Raw genomic sequence first — 17,324 nt, forward strand, 5'->3', positions numbered from 1 at the left:
GAAACAAATTCACTCTCAATATAGATGATCACGAAAAAAAATTCAATATGTTTCATAGCATAAAATGTTCGTTTAGTAGTCGTCATTGAAATAAGTAGAGTTAAAACTAAACAGATCAACCTATCAATCAAATGATATTGTTCCAACTTTTTTGTTTCAAATAAATATCGGCACAATTATGAGATAGTGGACATATTTTGGAAATTTTGCGAATAAATTATATAATCTCAAAATGTTGTAGTTAATTCCTCAAATGATGCATTTTTGTTCGGTGAAATCCTTAGGATAATACTTATCGGCGATAGTTGAATTTTTGTCAATGTTAGAATTTTTTTAATTTAGTGATATGTAACTATATTTAATTAGGAATGAATAAGTTAGATGCTTTTTAATTAGGATTGATTTGATAAATTATATATTATTCAGTGAGTTGTTTATTTAAAAATTAATAAATTATATTTTTTTTAATTATGAATAAATATATTATTATATATAATATATTAGTATTGACTAGTTGAATTTTATTTTTATTTATTAAAGAATTAATAAATTAAATTTATATTGTTTAGATAGAATATTATAGAATATATTATGGGGAAAAATTATATAATATATTAGTTATAAAATGGAAATCAAATTCAAGAATGAATTCTTCACTGCCTGAAGGATATGATACTTAAATAAGAATGTAATTTCCAATTCATGTTTCTTTTGCAAAGTAACTTAACTTAGCATCCACGAGCTTTCCTTGAAATATGGGGAGAAATAATTAGTAAAAAATGTCACTTTTAACTATGGGATTTAGTGTCACTAAAGCATATAATTTATCATCGGTGGTTAAAGGATGAGGCCTCCTTGATCCCTTGCTTCCACAAGAAACTGCAATAGTCACAACAACAAAAAGGGCTCATTAGTTTTTTTATAACCTTTCTTGTTAGACTAGACCTTTCCAAACATATATCATCTGAAGAAGTTTAATGCATATTATTTACTCGAATTGTTATAAATAATAAAAAAAGAATAGAAAAACACGAGCAAACAAGTAAGGTACGAACCTTCAACCTGCGCTCAAAAATAAAAACAATCTAGCCTATAGCAACACTCTTAGTGAGAATTCCACGAGTATGTACCGATCTAAAATCCTCATATTTTATACGACTATAAAAGGGGTGTTTATGTGCGAAAATCATTTTCTCAATTGAGTGATGACGCGTTATGGTAATCCTTGCATTCTTAACCGATAAAGCGAAGATAAGAATTAAGATCATGAAATGAGGGTGTCATATGTGATAAAAGGATTCTCTTGATGAACTCTCAATTTGTTATATATAGTATACTTTTTATTTGTACTCAATCCAATCCATAATTAGTATGAGTTGAGTTCAATTTAAATCCAATATATATTTTTGAATGAATCTATAGTTTTATTTCACCCATCTTTGTGTTAATTATAAGTCACCAAAAAAAGCTTAATTTTATCCTACAATTTATTTGCTATAGAGGATTATTTAATAGAGAAGTTTTTATTTAAGTCTAAGGAGTAAGATATTGTATTAAAAACAACTTTTTATATAAGTAGATTTAGAGAATGTACATCTTTAAACCTCTATAAGGATGTGCGAGCATTACAAATGTGCGAGAATCGTGTAATTCTCGCATGATGATGTACGAACATTACATGATTCTCGCATCTGTAATGCTTGCACATCATTATACGAGCATTACACGATTCTCGCACGTCTATAATGCTTGCACATCTATAATGCCTGAGATATTCTAAATCAAAAATATGTAATCAAAACCAACAATTTGTAATCAAAACCAACAATTTGTAATCAAAACCAAAAATATTTGGTACAACATTCATAAGATAAAACCAACAATAATTGATACAACATTCATAAGATAAAACCAACATTTGTTCAATCCAGAGATAATGGTTTCTTAGAAGATGGTTGTTGAGATGATGGTCTTGCAGCTCTTGCAGTAGATGGTGCAAGCATCACTAATTTGCATGTTGCCCTGTTATGACCTTGACCAGCACATGAGCTACATCGTCTCGGTACCTTACGAGTCTCACATTTGGATGACCTACGCTTTGTTTGTGGCCGTCCTTTCTTAACTTTAACAGGTGGTTTAAGGCACACTCGTTGCTTGATATTTTTTGGAATATCCCAAGATTCTTGATGACAAACTGGATAGCATGTCTCTGCATATGCACTGATCCACGATTTAGTTGAGTAATAATACCTGAAAAAGATAACAATTGAACAATTGAGCAATTGGTTAGTTAATTAGATAGATTCAACAACAAATCGTTACCTTGAGCATAATTCATAGGCATCTAATTTACAAGTACGTGCAGTAGTCAGGGCATGAGTGCAAGGAAGATTAGATACATCAAATACCCTACAACTACAAGTCAATCCTTTGAAGTCAACTTTAAAATCATATTCACCGTCATGCACATAAAACTCGAATCGTTTAAGTGAATTGACGTTATATAATCTGGCCTTCACATCTTGATAATGTAAGAACTTTTCATAATAATGAGACAAACGTTCTGTGTGATTAGATGTTTTCTATCATTAAACAATTCTTGTATTGTGAATCTTAAATAATCAGCTAAGGTTGTTATGGGATACTTTTTAGCCTCTCTGCTTTGACTATTAAAGCTCTCGGTGTAATTGTTTGTCATTTGATTGTATCATTTACTGGTGAAAAAAGCACGACTCCATCTCTCTAACTCAATATCTTCCAAATATATGGCAATACGAGGGTCCTTAGCATTGATCTTGTCAAAATGCCGATTAAACTACAAGATTGTGCGCACGAGAAGCCAAATCAAACTCTAAGTGGCAGTGATCAGTTTTAAATTTGGCCATAATATTCATCTTGATGTGGTATGTACATGCACCGTGATATGCTTCTAGAAAAACTGAGCACAATGCATTGGCGATGCTTGGGTGTCTATCGGATACGAAGATGAGATCATCAACTAATCCAATTGCATCTCTAAGTTTTTGCATGAAATAAGTCCAGGAGTTGTTATTATCTGAATCAACAATGCCGAATGCAATAGGATATAGTTGTTCATTCGTACTATCGTCACCAATAGCTGACCTGCAACCTTGTTCTTAAGAAAACTGGCATCGACGCACAATACCGGACGGCAAAAGGATTTGAAACCCCTAATTGATAGGCCTAGGGACATGAACATATACCTAAAATGGCCAAGCTCATCCATCTGGATGTTTGTTATGGTACCCGGATTATTCTTCTCCAACATGTACAGGTATGATGGCAATTTACCATATGATTCCTCTATAGTTCCTCGCACCGCCATTAGGGTCTTTTCTTTGGACCTCCAAGCCTTATTATAAGTCATATTTATTCCATAAGTTTTATGTATGTCTTCCATTATTTTCTTGGGCATGTGGTCATGGTGATGGTCCATTTACTTGATCTTCATGCATTCCCTAAAAACCCATGATGGTTCTTACCTTTTATTCTCTAGCCTCGTTACAATTGAACATGTATGATCTTTTACAAATTTCCAAATCTCAAATATTTCCAAGGATTTTCCTTCACAGCACGTAATCTCCATTGGCAGTTCTGATCCAAACATTTAACCGCCCAAATATTTTTTTTTACTTCTCAACTTTGAATTCATAATGATTAGTCATCGTATATTTATGTAACCTCAGTTGAAGTTCTTTTTTATTCTCAAACAATGTACTGAATTTCAATCTGATTTCGCAAGTTAATGCCTCAAGTATCGAATTTTCACTACTTGGTATGTTACTAGCAACCCAATCATTGCAACTTGGTTGGGTACGAGCAACCCAATCCCTAAACCCTAAACCCAATCATCAACCCCACCCCACCCCCTCATTCAGACGCAAACATGGGTCTTCTTCTATGTCAGTTTGAATTTCAAAAACAACCTTCTCCTGCTGAAACTTCGAGAATATGTCAGGATCATCAATTACTGGAACCACTACACTTTCTTGAGTTGGGTTTGTAGGGTTTCTATATAGTGAATTCTCTACTAAAGATACACACAGTGTAGTGCGATGGTGGAGTGATATCGAGGTTTCAAGTAAAAAAACTTCACATCCATATCTTGTTTGATATCTGTTATGTAGGAAAATTTGTCATCCATACTCGGATTATTATACTTGGTTTGAAGCAATAAATCATATCTAGATTTATCAACATTAGTAGCATAATAGATCATATCAACTAATTCAGCATATGTAGAATTTAGGGGAACATTCAAACCTCTAGTTGACTTTAGAACAAAATGAGTATTACAATCCGTAATTTTTCACTCTCCATCAAGGTAAAGAAGTACTTGAGCTGCAATATAAACAGTTCAACGATTCCGAGTTGAAGTGGTGCGGGTTGATACGTTGGAGAGTGGAGAAATCTAATTTGAAACGTTTTAAAATGAGGGTAAAAATTAGAATTAAAATATATATACTCTGATGTGCGAGCATTACACGAAGTGCGAGAATCGTGAAATGCTCGCATGATGATGTGTGAACATTACAGATGCGAGAATCGTTTAATGTTCGCATGATGATGTGCGAGCATTACACGATTCTTGCATCTGTAATGTTTGCACATCAACGGTAAATGTGTTATCAGAGGCATGGTCGACATTTCATAGGGCGAAAAGGCCTTTTTTGCAAGGTTTATCAACCGTGGATTTTTTTTGGAATTAGGCCTATTATGAGCAAGTTTTTAAAATACGCGGTTCGACCGGCGGTCCAACCGGTCAGACCGCAAAACGGTTATTGAGCGGTTCGGATTTTGACTTCAATACGGTTACTTGTCAAACTGGGCGATTCAACCGCAAAATCAAACCGCATATTCCCGGTTCGAAAGGTTACTCAACTGATCAGATCTTGGTAAATTTGGACATACGGTTCCACTGTGTTTGTGGGATATTTGTACTCCTCTGTACCAATATCCTTTTGAACCTAATATCTCTGTACCAATATCCTTTTGAACCTAATATCTGTGTGGTGTAAGGAAGAAAGTAAGAGATGAACATAGATGTCAAATACACCGCAAGTTCAGTTATCAGCAAGAATAAAGAGATATAAATCATTTTTGCAACTACTTAGATATACGCTTCCTCATATCTATAGTCTATCATTCTTAACTCTTTAGATCTACTACGATCTCTTCTCTCTCTTTGTGTGAAGGGCGTTCTCTTCTTCAAGATCTACTACTCTTCTTTGTTGTCTGGAACTTTGGTGGGTATGATTTAAAGAAAAAACAATAAAAAAAAATTGTATTGACTGTAAATAGAGAGAGAGTTATGATGAAATTTGGAAAGTAATAACTGAATGAGGATGAAGAAGGAGATGAGTTATTAATTACAAACTGATATATATGTTATCTAATTGTATTGAATGATATGAGTTATTAAATATTTGTTTAATTCAGTAAAAAAAATTTGGCTGTTTTTTAAATCTTTAATATTTATTAATTATTTATTGATTTGTTTGTTTAATTGTTAATAGGTGATAGATAATTGTTGAATAATTGGTGTGATTGTTATTATGATGGTAAGGAATTATAATAAATATTTGTTATTTTGATTTAAGAAAATTATGAATATTTGTTATATATTAATAATTATATATTACAAAAATTATTGATTTAATTAATATTTATTTAATTATTTTCATATACCTAAATAATTATTATATACTATTTATGTATTAATATATTTAAATTTATTTAAAATTAAAATTAAAATAAAATTCGCTTCAACCGGTTGGACCAAAGTACGCCAAAAAAATAACTGAAACGGTTTCAAAACCATGATTATGAGGGCGATTTAATCAAATTTTCACTTTAATTTTCATTTTTTCTAAATTTATTTTTAAATATGTTATATTATTTTATCTTCATCATCTTCAAAATTATATTTCTTCTCTTTAAACCTTTTTTAATCTCTACAATTTTATAGGTATTTAAACGAGAAAAATAGTACCCATCGAAGATTGAGTACTCGACGAATCGATAACGGGGATAGTAATATATAAATACCCATCGGGTCGAGTAGTAAAATAAACAAGTTCAAATATGAGTAATTCATAGATAGCCATTGACATCCTCGAAGAATGTAATTTACAATTCATGTTTCTTATACAAAGTAACTTAACTTAGCATCCACTAGTTCCCCTTGAATCATGGGGAGAAATAACTAGTAAAAAAATTGTACTTTTAACTATGGGATTTACTTTCACTAAAGCATATCATTTATGTCGGTAAAAGGCCAACCCCAGAACTTTGATCCTTGCCTCCACAAGAAACTCTGGTCTTCCTTTATACTGCAATAGTCACAACAACAAAAAGGGTTCATTAGTCTTTTCTTTCCTTTTGAAAGGTAAATAACCTTTCTTGTTAGACCTAGATCATTCAAAAACATATATCATCTAAAGAAGTTTAATACATATTATTTACTCGTTTTGTTATAAATAATCAAAAAGAAAACAAAAACACGAGCAAACAAGTAGGGAACGAACCTTCAATCTGCGTTCAAAAATAGAAACAATCTAACCATTAAGCAACACTCTTAGTGAGAATTCCACAAGTATGTGCCAACCAAAAATACTCATAATTTATACCACTATAAAATGGCTGTCTTTATGTGCGAAAATCATTTTCTCAATTGGGTGATGAGCGTTTATGGTAACGCCTGCCTCCTTAACCGATAAAGCGAAGATAATGAATTAAGATCATGAAATGAGGGTGTCATATATGATAAAAGTCTTCTCTTGATGAACTCTCAATTTGTTATAGTATGCATATTATTTGTACTCAATCCATAATTAGTATGAGTTGAGTTCAATTTAAATCCAATATATATTTTTAAATGCACTTAAACATAGTTTTATTTCACCCATAAATGTTTGTGTTAGTTATAAGTCACCAAAAAAAAGCTTAATTAATCTTTCCTACAATTTCTTTGCTACAAAGGATTATTAATAGAGATCTTATTTAAACCAAGGAGTAAGATATTGTATTAGAAACAACTTTTTATATAAGTAGATTTATAGAATGTACATCTTTAAACCTCTATAAAAAAAAGACAAAATTAATACTCCCCATAGAAAAAAGATTTTTATACTAAATAAAAAAATAAAGAGTATTAAGATTATAAGTACCTCTCAAGGCTTTAGGGTGATAACAAGGCTTCTTCCTAAGAACTTAGCACCCGCGACCTTCCCTTGAATCTGTGGTGGGAGAAAGATAACGCGTCTTTGATCCCCTGCCTCCACAAGCAACTCCGATCTTCCTCTATACTGTAATCAATATTATGTGCTCTTAGTAGTCTTTATTTGCGAAGATCCTTATCCTTTTTAATTCAAATCAACTAAAATACCTCTTTTGTAACATTTTAAAAAAACACAAAGGATATTTTAGTCGTTTAATCATAAATAATACACTTTTCATCAAAGAAGATTCATTTATCCAAAAAAATCGATTTATTCAAAAAAGAGAAGGCCCTACATCAAACAAGCTCCTAGAGCTCTCACGAATTTACAAGTTAGATCAGTCAACATAATTTGCGTGTTCTGTAAGATATTAACGAGGTGCAGCAAAAAATTAAAACTTACTTGGTAAAGCTTGATATCTGATTTCTCAAAGCCCGGCATAAAGAGTGTAACAGATTTCATAGCGAAATCAAATTTAACAGATGGTGTAATTACGCCTTCATGGCTTTGATCGAAAGAAAGGAGTTCTCTAGTATCGATACTTCCCTTATTAGATATAACATTGTCCCAATCAGGAGCAGAGTTCATTGATACATATTGAATGAAAGAATAAGGAAGAGGTGAGAAGTCTTCCATTATAATCTTCATTGATTCCATGGAAGAATTTGGAGATGAGACACCGATTGCACCAGAAACATGAGCACCTGCTTGAATGGAACAACCCCAATATCGCATTGCGGAAGTTACGGAAATAGGATTTTTCGGGTCCATCACAAGATAGCAACCAAATCTATTTGGTTCAACAAAGACAGAAGATACTTTCTGCAATTCAAATATTTCTCACTTTAAACCGATATGGTAAGCATTGATATGGTTTAGAAATGGGTAAATTGTAATTTCCTTTACAGAAGTAACTATCACATTTAATTTGTTTCCCATTTTACCCCTCCATAAAAACTAAATTAATATTAGGTAAGTATGCAATGATCACATTTGAAAACACATATAATTTTTGTCTTCAAATTTGGATTGAGATGACAGTCAATAAATTTCTGAATAAGTCTCTCTAATTAAGGCTTGGTTTTAATTGGATTTAATCAAAATAACTATAAGTCCATCGTCAATCACCTTAACTCAAATAATTCAAACATACTAAAATACCTTTACTTGTTTTTGTAAGAAAAACCCACCTCCAGTATCTTTTCCAGATTGTCCCATATCTCAGAACTAGTTCTTCCATTAAGAGCAGAATTATTTCCTTCCAAATTCAGAGCTTCATCTACAAGTCTTAACAGAGAGGGACTAGCCACCCTCCCAAGTTCAGTCTTCTGAGCCAAAGTCCTCATGTGCTTCAAGTACAACCTACCATTATTAATTTAATGTAAGAATCTGATAATGCATAGTAAAATGCTTGCAAATGACAAAGATAGAGTTCGTAAACCTTGCTTTGCTAGCCGACCCAATCATTCTCAAAGTCTCTTCCGTACTTATACCATCATAAACAACAACATCAAATTTCTCTTGTTGACGTTTTTTTCCAATATTATTTCCAAGAAAACCTATAAGCTTTTCAAGCATTAAAGCTGCAAAAATGGAATCCATTCCCGGAAGCACCCCAAGTTCTTCTCCTACAACCTACATATTGTATGACTAATTTCGAGGTTAAAATCTTTTCCGAATACAATAAATAAATCCATCTTTAAGACAACCGACCATCACTTACCCACCCCATCGAGAGCCCCTTGAAATATATTAAGTTGAGCATCAGCTTTCTTGAGGTAGTTGAAAGGTTCAAGTAGCATCTGCAATTATTCAAGATTCTCATGTTATGCAACTGGAGAAGATTCAAATCTAATGGGAAGGGAAAAAGAATATAATGTTGTGTACTTTACTAGTTTCCAGCCTCATAGCTGAGAGATTGTTGTTACATGTCGTTGGAGAAGTTCCAATCTTGCGATCCAAGAGAAATTCAGCCGTAGGGTCTAGAGAATTTATCACAAGGCAAGTTTTGTAACCACATTTGGCATAATGCTGTTAATATTGACGATTGGAGAAGATTAGTTGACAACATCAAGATACTAAAGGCATTCATGAAAAAGTTTTCTGAAAAAAAGAAAGACAAATGAGAATCAACAAGAAAAGTATAAAGATGTGAAAGATTGAATGGTTAAGAACGTGTATCACATTGAATGGAAACAGGCAGCTCGCTTGGCTTAAAGGAAGCATGTGTATCTTTGGATAAATTGGAGAAAAAGCCTTAATAAGATAGAAGAAAGACAACATAAAAAATTGAAAGTGAAAAGTACAAAATTCAAATGATATATGAAAATGAAGTCCAAATCGGGGAGGAGAAGAAGAGTAATGAGAAACAACTTTGTGACGAGAGTTTTGAAGTTGATTTATAGGAAGTGATGAAAGAAGACCTAGTTTTTGTAGATCATATTGAGATATGATGATTAATGGCTAAGTTGGTTTTGAGTCTGGAAGTGCTTTAGTTGTTCTTTGGATTTGATAGGTATTTCAACATAACTTTCCCCTATCTTCACATCTTTCCCTTTCTTTCAACATCACATGCAATACATGAAGCAATTCGCGACAACTTCATCAATACAAACTTCATTTCAAAAAATAAAAAATCTCACATTAGCCATTATCTAAACTCAGTCATGATTACAACACCAATCTTATCAAATAATCATTATGTCAAGTCTTGGATTGAGTGTACAACATCTGGAGAAAACTTCAAGTGAAACAGTAAACTTATCCCAATTGGTTATTTTGTAAGGAGTTGGGGTCAGATAGTGAGAAGATCACATTGACAGTATTAGTTTGATAGAAAGAAAAAAAAAAAAAAAAAACCACTTCAAGTCTTAAGCTCCAAGATTTATCCCTGAAGATAAGGAAGGAAATTCCAAGCAATGAAGATAAGGAAGGAGATCCCTGACTATCCACTGCAATTTATCTCTTTTAAGGGTTATTAAAGCAAAACAATGTAACACCTAAATACACAACCTAATACTACAATACACTAAATTGAAAACCCTAGAACAGGGTTTTGCTCTCTATTACCTTCTTCTAAAACTACAACTGGTGTGTTTTTAATTTCAAGGAAATACCTTTTTTCTATAAAATGTGAAGAACTGAAAAGTAAAGACCCATTGTTGTGAATGTAGATTGAATAATCATAATGAATTTATAACAGATCGATTAACAAAAACAACCAGAAAAGCACATTAAGACTTGACAGAATTCACAATTGATGAAAATGGCGATTCCAATTTCCAATGGCATCAAATTGCAAGGAAAAAATAAGTCTAATTATATTGTTTCTGTCTAAAATCTAAAACCACTTTAAAGAGTAAACAGATTGTCAAATGCCATGAATAAGCAGACTTTCAAAATGATTGGGACCTGAGCGGCGAAGATGGACGAAGTAGTCTTGCCGGAGCCTCCTTTCCCCAAAAATGTAACCAATTTTGTCGATTTCTGACGAGCATTAGAGGAGTCAGACGCCATAATCAGAGGTCGAACAGTTCCCTTTGGAACCCTTTTGCGATGGATAAGAAGAAACGGATTGTATCTGGTGCTTGATAAGAAAGAATAAGAAGAGGAGTAGGGAGAAGATAATGACAAGGGGAGAGACGCTGGAGACGAAGCCATTTTTACTAGGATTCAAGCTTTCGACTCTCTCTGTCTCTTGTAATAACAAGAAAAAGTGATTTTGATGATAATATGCATAAAAGGAGACACAAAATTAATTGTTTTTTTTTTTTTTTATGATTTTAGTGTTATTTTCTTTTAATCACTCAAATTGGAGTGGGTGTTGGTCCTATTTTGTTCGGTTCGATATCTTGATGTTCGTAATTATGAAAAGGTGTTGATAATTCCTTTTCGAGTTCATAATTAAATATCTGAGTTTTTTTTTATTCAATAAAAAGTTATTAGAATTAGTTTTTCGTATAAAGACCCTTTTATAATTATCTTCTCAATTATTTATGAATTTCTCATTATTCCGGTAATATATATAGATAATTCATTATCATCTTGCATATGATCTGATCTTTTTCGGCGTTGTTTACCAATTAATTTTATTTACATTTAAAATATTTTGTAGAGTTTCTTTTGACATTGTTTCATTGGTTTGTTCGGTTTCTTCTACTTCAGTACTCATCGTTCAGACACTCAAATTAATTTCTCTTTGGAGTGACGTTTGACAAACTACGTTATCGTTAGATATTTTTTATTGTAAATTTTATTTTTATAAATTGCTTATATTCTAGATTATCAATTATTTATTTTGATTTTATAAATGTTATTTTGAATTATTATTTCTTCAGTAAATTTCTATATATAACTCCTAAAAAAAATTAATTTCTTATAAAAAAATCAATCTGTCGTAAAAGTTTTATTTAAAATTTTAATTAGTTGAATAAATATTTTTAAATTTTAATTAATGAATGAGGTTGTTAAATTATTGAAAATAAACATAAATTTTTAATAAATAAATAAAAGTTCTGAAAAGATAATATAAAATTCTCATAATGTAAAAATGTTTTGGAGGCTAAAAGAAAATAGAATTTTAATTGGTTAAAAAAGTAAATTTAATTGTTTGTTTAGTAAAATTCAATAAATTCAATTGTGTGCTTTTTGGAAGCAATTCATTGTTGAAAATATATTGCTCTTAATAAGATTTGATTTATTATTTCCTACTCTAGTGATTGGCTTACAATTTAATTTGTTTTATTAATTTTGTGCAAAGGATAAAAGTATCATTTGAACACTAATAGCACAAAAAATAAAAAATAAAAAACAGAACAAATGATCAATAATAAAAACAACCAAATACATAAGTGTGATCTATCTATATGCAAAAAGACAATTATATAAGATTGTGAATAATTTCTAAATATAACTAGTCTAATAAGAAGTTTGATCTAACTAACCTCAACCAATGAATTAACAACTTGAAATAATCTAATCAAATGGGCCTCAAAACTATAATTGTGATCTTGATCCATTTCTTTGCAATGCATTAATAAGTTAGAATTGCCTTTTTTTTAGAACGTATATTTTATTTTTTTATGATAAATAAAAAAAATGAAAAAAATACCTTATTGGGCTCAATGTTAGAATATTAAATTTGGTTATTGGGCTCAATGTTAGAATATTAAATTTGGTTGGGAATAGAGATGATAATGGGGTGGATCGAAATCTCTTTCCTATTTAATTCAGATATTTTTTTACTATCATTCATGTCCAGTTCAGAAGGATCAGAAGGAGATGCCCCGTTATACTATATTCTTTTAAAATATATATATCTTTGATAAAATTATATAAAAGAATTTTTTAATATTATAAATATTGTAATATATAAAAATATATTATTATAATGAAATAAATTTAAAACTCTTATAAAATATGAAAAATAAATAAATATATTAGTAATGTTTATATATTTAATTGTGTTATTAGTGTTTGAGCATAATTGTGGTGAAATCGGGACGAAATCGGAGTGAAAAACACAAATATCATTCTCGCTCCATCTGATGATCAACTACCGGTTAAACCGGGAAAAAATACCCTTAACCGGACAATTTGGATCGAAAATCGCAGGAAATGTTATAATTGTCATCCGTAATTGTGAATTTTTTCTAGTCAATGTATATTTATTTTATGAAACAAATACACCACACCAAACTATTAATAAAGTGTTCAAATGTTATACAAAAAAAATCCTTACATTGATGTGACAATGTTGTTCCTTCATATATATATATATAAATTCATGATACAAAAAACTAGTATTAAAGCGAGTATAAAATTTGATTACAAATATAATTAAGGAGCTTACTATACATTATAAAGTTTATACCAAAATATTCTATACTCAAAGGATCAAGGAGACATGTATATTACATTGTTTGTGAGACAAGTGTATATTTTCTTCCTTAATCTCGATTAAGCGCCTAATTATTTAAGTCAAATACATGTGTAAATTATTTGTTTAATTATACATATAATTGTTCAAAGATTTCTAAATTTCTAAAGGGTCATTGGAGTGTCATGCACAAGACATCACGTGGTTAATTATTCCAAGTCTTGATAGTTCTCATTGTGACTATAATGAGTTATTCTTTAACTTGAGGGTGCTAAGTAAGTTACTTGTGAATCATATTCTTAGACACTGATCGAGCAAGCACTTACATTCAAGCAAGGGCCAAGGATTAGGCTTATGTAAGGCAGCATGGTTACTTGTATATGAGATGCATAGTAAAGTCACGGGGCTTGAATCTATAGCAGGAATAAAGTGTCACGTGTCTCATTTCTAAAGTCATAACGGAGAAGACTCAAGACTATGAATGAGAATACCACGAGAACGTAGCAGGACTAATTTGGAAAGATTGTGATGTTTTTAATAGAAAAATATAGTACATATCTAGATCTAATACACTTTTGTTGCAAACAGGGGCGTAGCCAGAAAATAAAATCATATAGGGATACCTGTCAAAAAAAATGTTATAAAGGAAATAATATGTGTAGCTATAATATATATATATATATATATATATATATATATATATATATATATATATTATAAAAAAATTATAAAATCACCTAGAAAAGGAAATTGTAGATTCTGAATCGAACTACTGAAATTGTATCCTGCGATTTTTCATTGAATAAAACTCATCGATTATTAAATCGATATCTATATGTAGTAAACTCTCTTTCAATGTAGTTAATCATAAAATCTGTCAAGCATTCTTCTTCCATCTTATTCCGAAGAGATGTTTTAAGAAGTTTCATAACTGAGAATGATCGTTCCGTTGTTATAGTAGAAACATGGAGTGTTAAAACAAGACGGATCAATTTGTTAATTAAGTGATAATGATGTGCTTTTTTAGTCTCTACAAATCATCGACATAATTCCGAAATAGTAGAAATATTTTGAAACCTTTCATGATTAACTATATCAAGCTTATAATGCTCCAACTGACTTCTCAAATAATGTAGTTTTTGACCACTGAAATCATTGGAATATAATTTTTCTACAAGATTGTGAATATCATTAACATTAAACAACTTAAAGTTAAATTAATTAAGTTTTAAATAAGAATAAACTAACCATATATATAAATAAAGAAAATATGAAAGTCCAATTAGAGGAGCTTAATTATGTGAGAGTATAAAAAAAATAAAACAAAACATGTAAATAATAACAAAAATACAAAATCATGGCAAAATGAATATACACGAAAAGACAATTATAAAAAATTAATGTCTATAAATCGTTTTGATAGAATAAATAATATAACTGTTTTAAAATAAAGAGTGAGGATCACCTGACCTTCCCAACATCGTTTAACTCAAAAGCCAACTACGTAGCTCCGCCATTGCAGCCAGAGCTATAGCCCACCAGGCAATGGTGTAGCTACGCCCCTTGTTGCAAAGACCAATGATTAATTAGATTACTGTTGAGGAAGGCATTAGATCTTCTACTATTTTGTGGAGAAAAGTCTCAAGATCTTGTGTTAGTGATTAATGATTGGCAAATTCAATTGAAATTGAAAGACACTCAACCTCATTCGGTTGAGAAGTCACTTGAGGTTCTACCAATCATGTCCTTTCCAACTATATATTCTCCATTCGGACCTCGGGTCACTATGACGAGGACCAGGAACTAGTTTCCCTTTCATCCATGTTTACCCACTTTGGAGCCCATATTAAGAGTTACTCTATTGTTATTGGTAGGGTGAAAGAAGAAGTCACTCATTAATTAATATGGGAGATTAATTTTTTAACAATAATGGACTTTCCATATAAAAAAGATATTGACATGAATAAGAATTGGTTAATAAAACAATAATGGTTTTATCCAAACTAGTAAATGATCATTATATCTGATAACATTCTCAAAATTCACTAGTACAAATTAACAATGAACATTTTTATCTCTAGTGGTGCAAAGGGTTGGGACCGGTGGGTACACGCCGCTTTTCCTCAGCAAAATAGGGATTGATCTTGTTGTGGCCATGTCCCGACTTGCGCGATGATCTCCATTTGTGCTTTTGGTTGTCGCGGTTCTTGACCAAAAACATAGTGAAATCTAAATTGTTGGCCAAATCAATCTTATTATGAGACTGAGGGGGATGAGAGAGCTCATGATGAAAGAATATGATGAAGAGAGAAATCCAAATCAGAATGGACTTGAAGATGGCCATGGTAATGAAAAGGGAGCATGGAAGGCCAACTTATTAATAAAAATTAAGGGAAAAAGGTTAGAGCTTTAACTAGAGATATAGTGTGTTTGGAAGGGTTGGCAGTGTTGAATTTAGACTCTTTGAGTTTGCTTAATTCTATGTGAGGACTTATTGATTAATGTCATGTCTTTAGTCTATTTCTGATCAATGGAGAATGAGACCTTATTTTCAATTGAAAGTTGCTTAGAAGGCAAGAAATGTCATTTAAATTAACTAGTAGAATACCCTACGTTGTACGGGAAAATTTAAATGAATTTTTAATATTCATACAAATTAGAATATAAAAGACATTACGTTTTTTTATTAATGAATTATTATTTAAGAAAAAAACAAATTAACTTATAAATCTAAATTGAATATATAATGTGAAAAATTAAAAATATATTGTGATTTAATAAGATGGTATTGTAAAACTCCGATTATATAGGTTTTTTCGTACAAAAGTAAAATAAGCATATACATTAATCCTCTTCAACCTACTAATTGAATTGACAAAAGCTTGATTATAATTATAATATTGAATAATGTTGTTTTTTTAACTTCATATTTATGTAGAGCTAAGGGTAATTATTTTTTGAAGATATCAATTATAAATGTAAAAATATAAAAATAATTTTAATGTAAACTTTTTGAATAACATTTTAAATGTTACGTAGTAAGGTATATTTTCTATAAAAAAAAATAATAACCGAGTAATTTAGTTTTATTTGATGTTAAACCTTACCTTAAACGTTATTAAATGTTTAAAAAATATGTTAATATCTAATCGTTTTAAAATTTCATTAACAAATAATCATATATTTTTAATGTATTTTTTTTTGTTAACATCTAATCATTTTCAATTTTTAAGGTAACTTAAAATTTTCAATATAATAATAATTGAAGAAATACCATAGAACTTACACTATATAAAAGTTAATATTTCTAATTTGTCTAATTCAATACTATTGAAGACAAAAAAAAAAATTAGTTGTAAAAGATTATTCACCATGAGCTATATTGTAATTATAAAATACCATAAAAAAAATTGAAAAAAAATATTATACAATTATTAATCAAAAATAAATTTCATACTTTAACAGTGTAATTTAAGATATCCAAACAAATATCATAGAAAAAATAATCCATAGCTAAAATATATATATATATATATTCCATCAAAAAGCTGAAAAAAACAATGTCAATAACCAAAAAAAAAATATTAACATACTAACCGAGAGTGTCCATTGACAGCTCGTTCAGAATGTTGTTTATTAGTTCAGTTCCCGATACAATCGTTAAAAATATAAAATTTATGAAAATTGTCCCTACAAAGCACACAAAGATGTCATATAAATAATAAAGAAACATGTACAAATATTAGAAGAAATGGAATTACCTGATCTCAACTTTATTAGTAAAATATAAGTGATTATATGAGAAAAGAGTACATATATAAAAGTTATAAATGAGAATGGTAAAAAATAGAAATTTATTATTAAAGAAAGTTATAAACCTTTCCTATTCTTATCATAATAAATAGGAAAAAGATGTTTAAAGATTAAAATTTTATAATGTAATTTACTATCTTTTATATTCTTTTATTAATCCATTATAACTTTTTGTCCATAAGGAAAAAATTAAGAATTTAAATGAGTAATTTTGTATTGTACAATTTGAATTCAGCAATAAAAGTCTGAGAGGCAATTTTATTGAAAATCTGATCATCATATTAACAAACAAAAAGACAATGCGTTCTTACCAACTTCAAGAGATGGAGAGATTCTGATTTTGACCAGTCCACAAACTCATCATCCCGTCTTTCAATAAATGGTTGGAGACT

General features: G+C 30.2%; 1 protein-coding gene across 1 annotated transcript; it reads right to left on the bottom strand.

Annotated features, from left to right (window-relative positions):
* Nucleotides 1–7,190: 7,190 nt before the first annotated feature.
* On the bottom strand, nucleotides 7,191–10,939 carry LOC124912014 (uncharacterized protein At1g26090, chloroplastic-like). Its single transcript, XM_047452568.1, has 7 exons — nucleotides 10,653–10,939; nucleotides 9,129–9,272; nucleotides 8,969–9,043; nucleotides 8,683–8,876; nucleotides 8,432–8,603; nucleotides 7,644–8,063; nucleotides 7,191–7,328 (listed from the first exon to the last, which is right to left on the bottom strand). The coding sequence occupies exons 1-7, from the start codon at nucleotides 10,899–10,901 to the stop codon at nucleotides 7,194–7,196; spliced, it is 1,389 nt and encodes a 462-aa protein (XP_047308524.1). The 5' UTR covers nucleotides 10,902–10,939; the 3' UTR covers nucleotides 7,191–7,193.
* Between the last annotated feature and the right edge of the window lie 6,385 nt (nucleotides 10,940–17,324).

Source organism: Impatiens glandulifera, chromosome 8 (genome assembly GCF_907164915.1).
Source record: "Impatiens glandulifera chromosome 8, dImpGla2.1, whole genome shotgun sequence".
NCBI lineage: Eukaryota > Viridiplantae > Streptophyta > Magnoliopsida > Ericales > Balsaminaceae > Impatiens > Impatiens glandulifera.

Bases quoted from the DNA above. Each gene is read 5' to 3' on its own strand.
- LOC124912014 (XM_047452568.1), bottom strand. From the start codon at position 10,901: ATGGCTTCGTCTCCAGCGTCTCTCCCCTTGTCATTATCTTCTCCCTAC. The intron at 9,044-9,128 runs GTACACAACATT...GAATAATTGCAG, and splicing joins TGAGGCTGGAAACTAGTAAA to ATGCTACTTGAACCTTTCAA. The intron at 8,604-8,682 runs GTTTACGAACTC...TAATAATGGTAG, and splicing joins GGGTCGGCTAGCAAAGCAAG to GTTGTACTTGAAGCACATGA.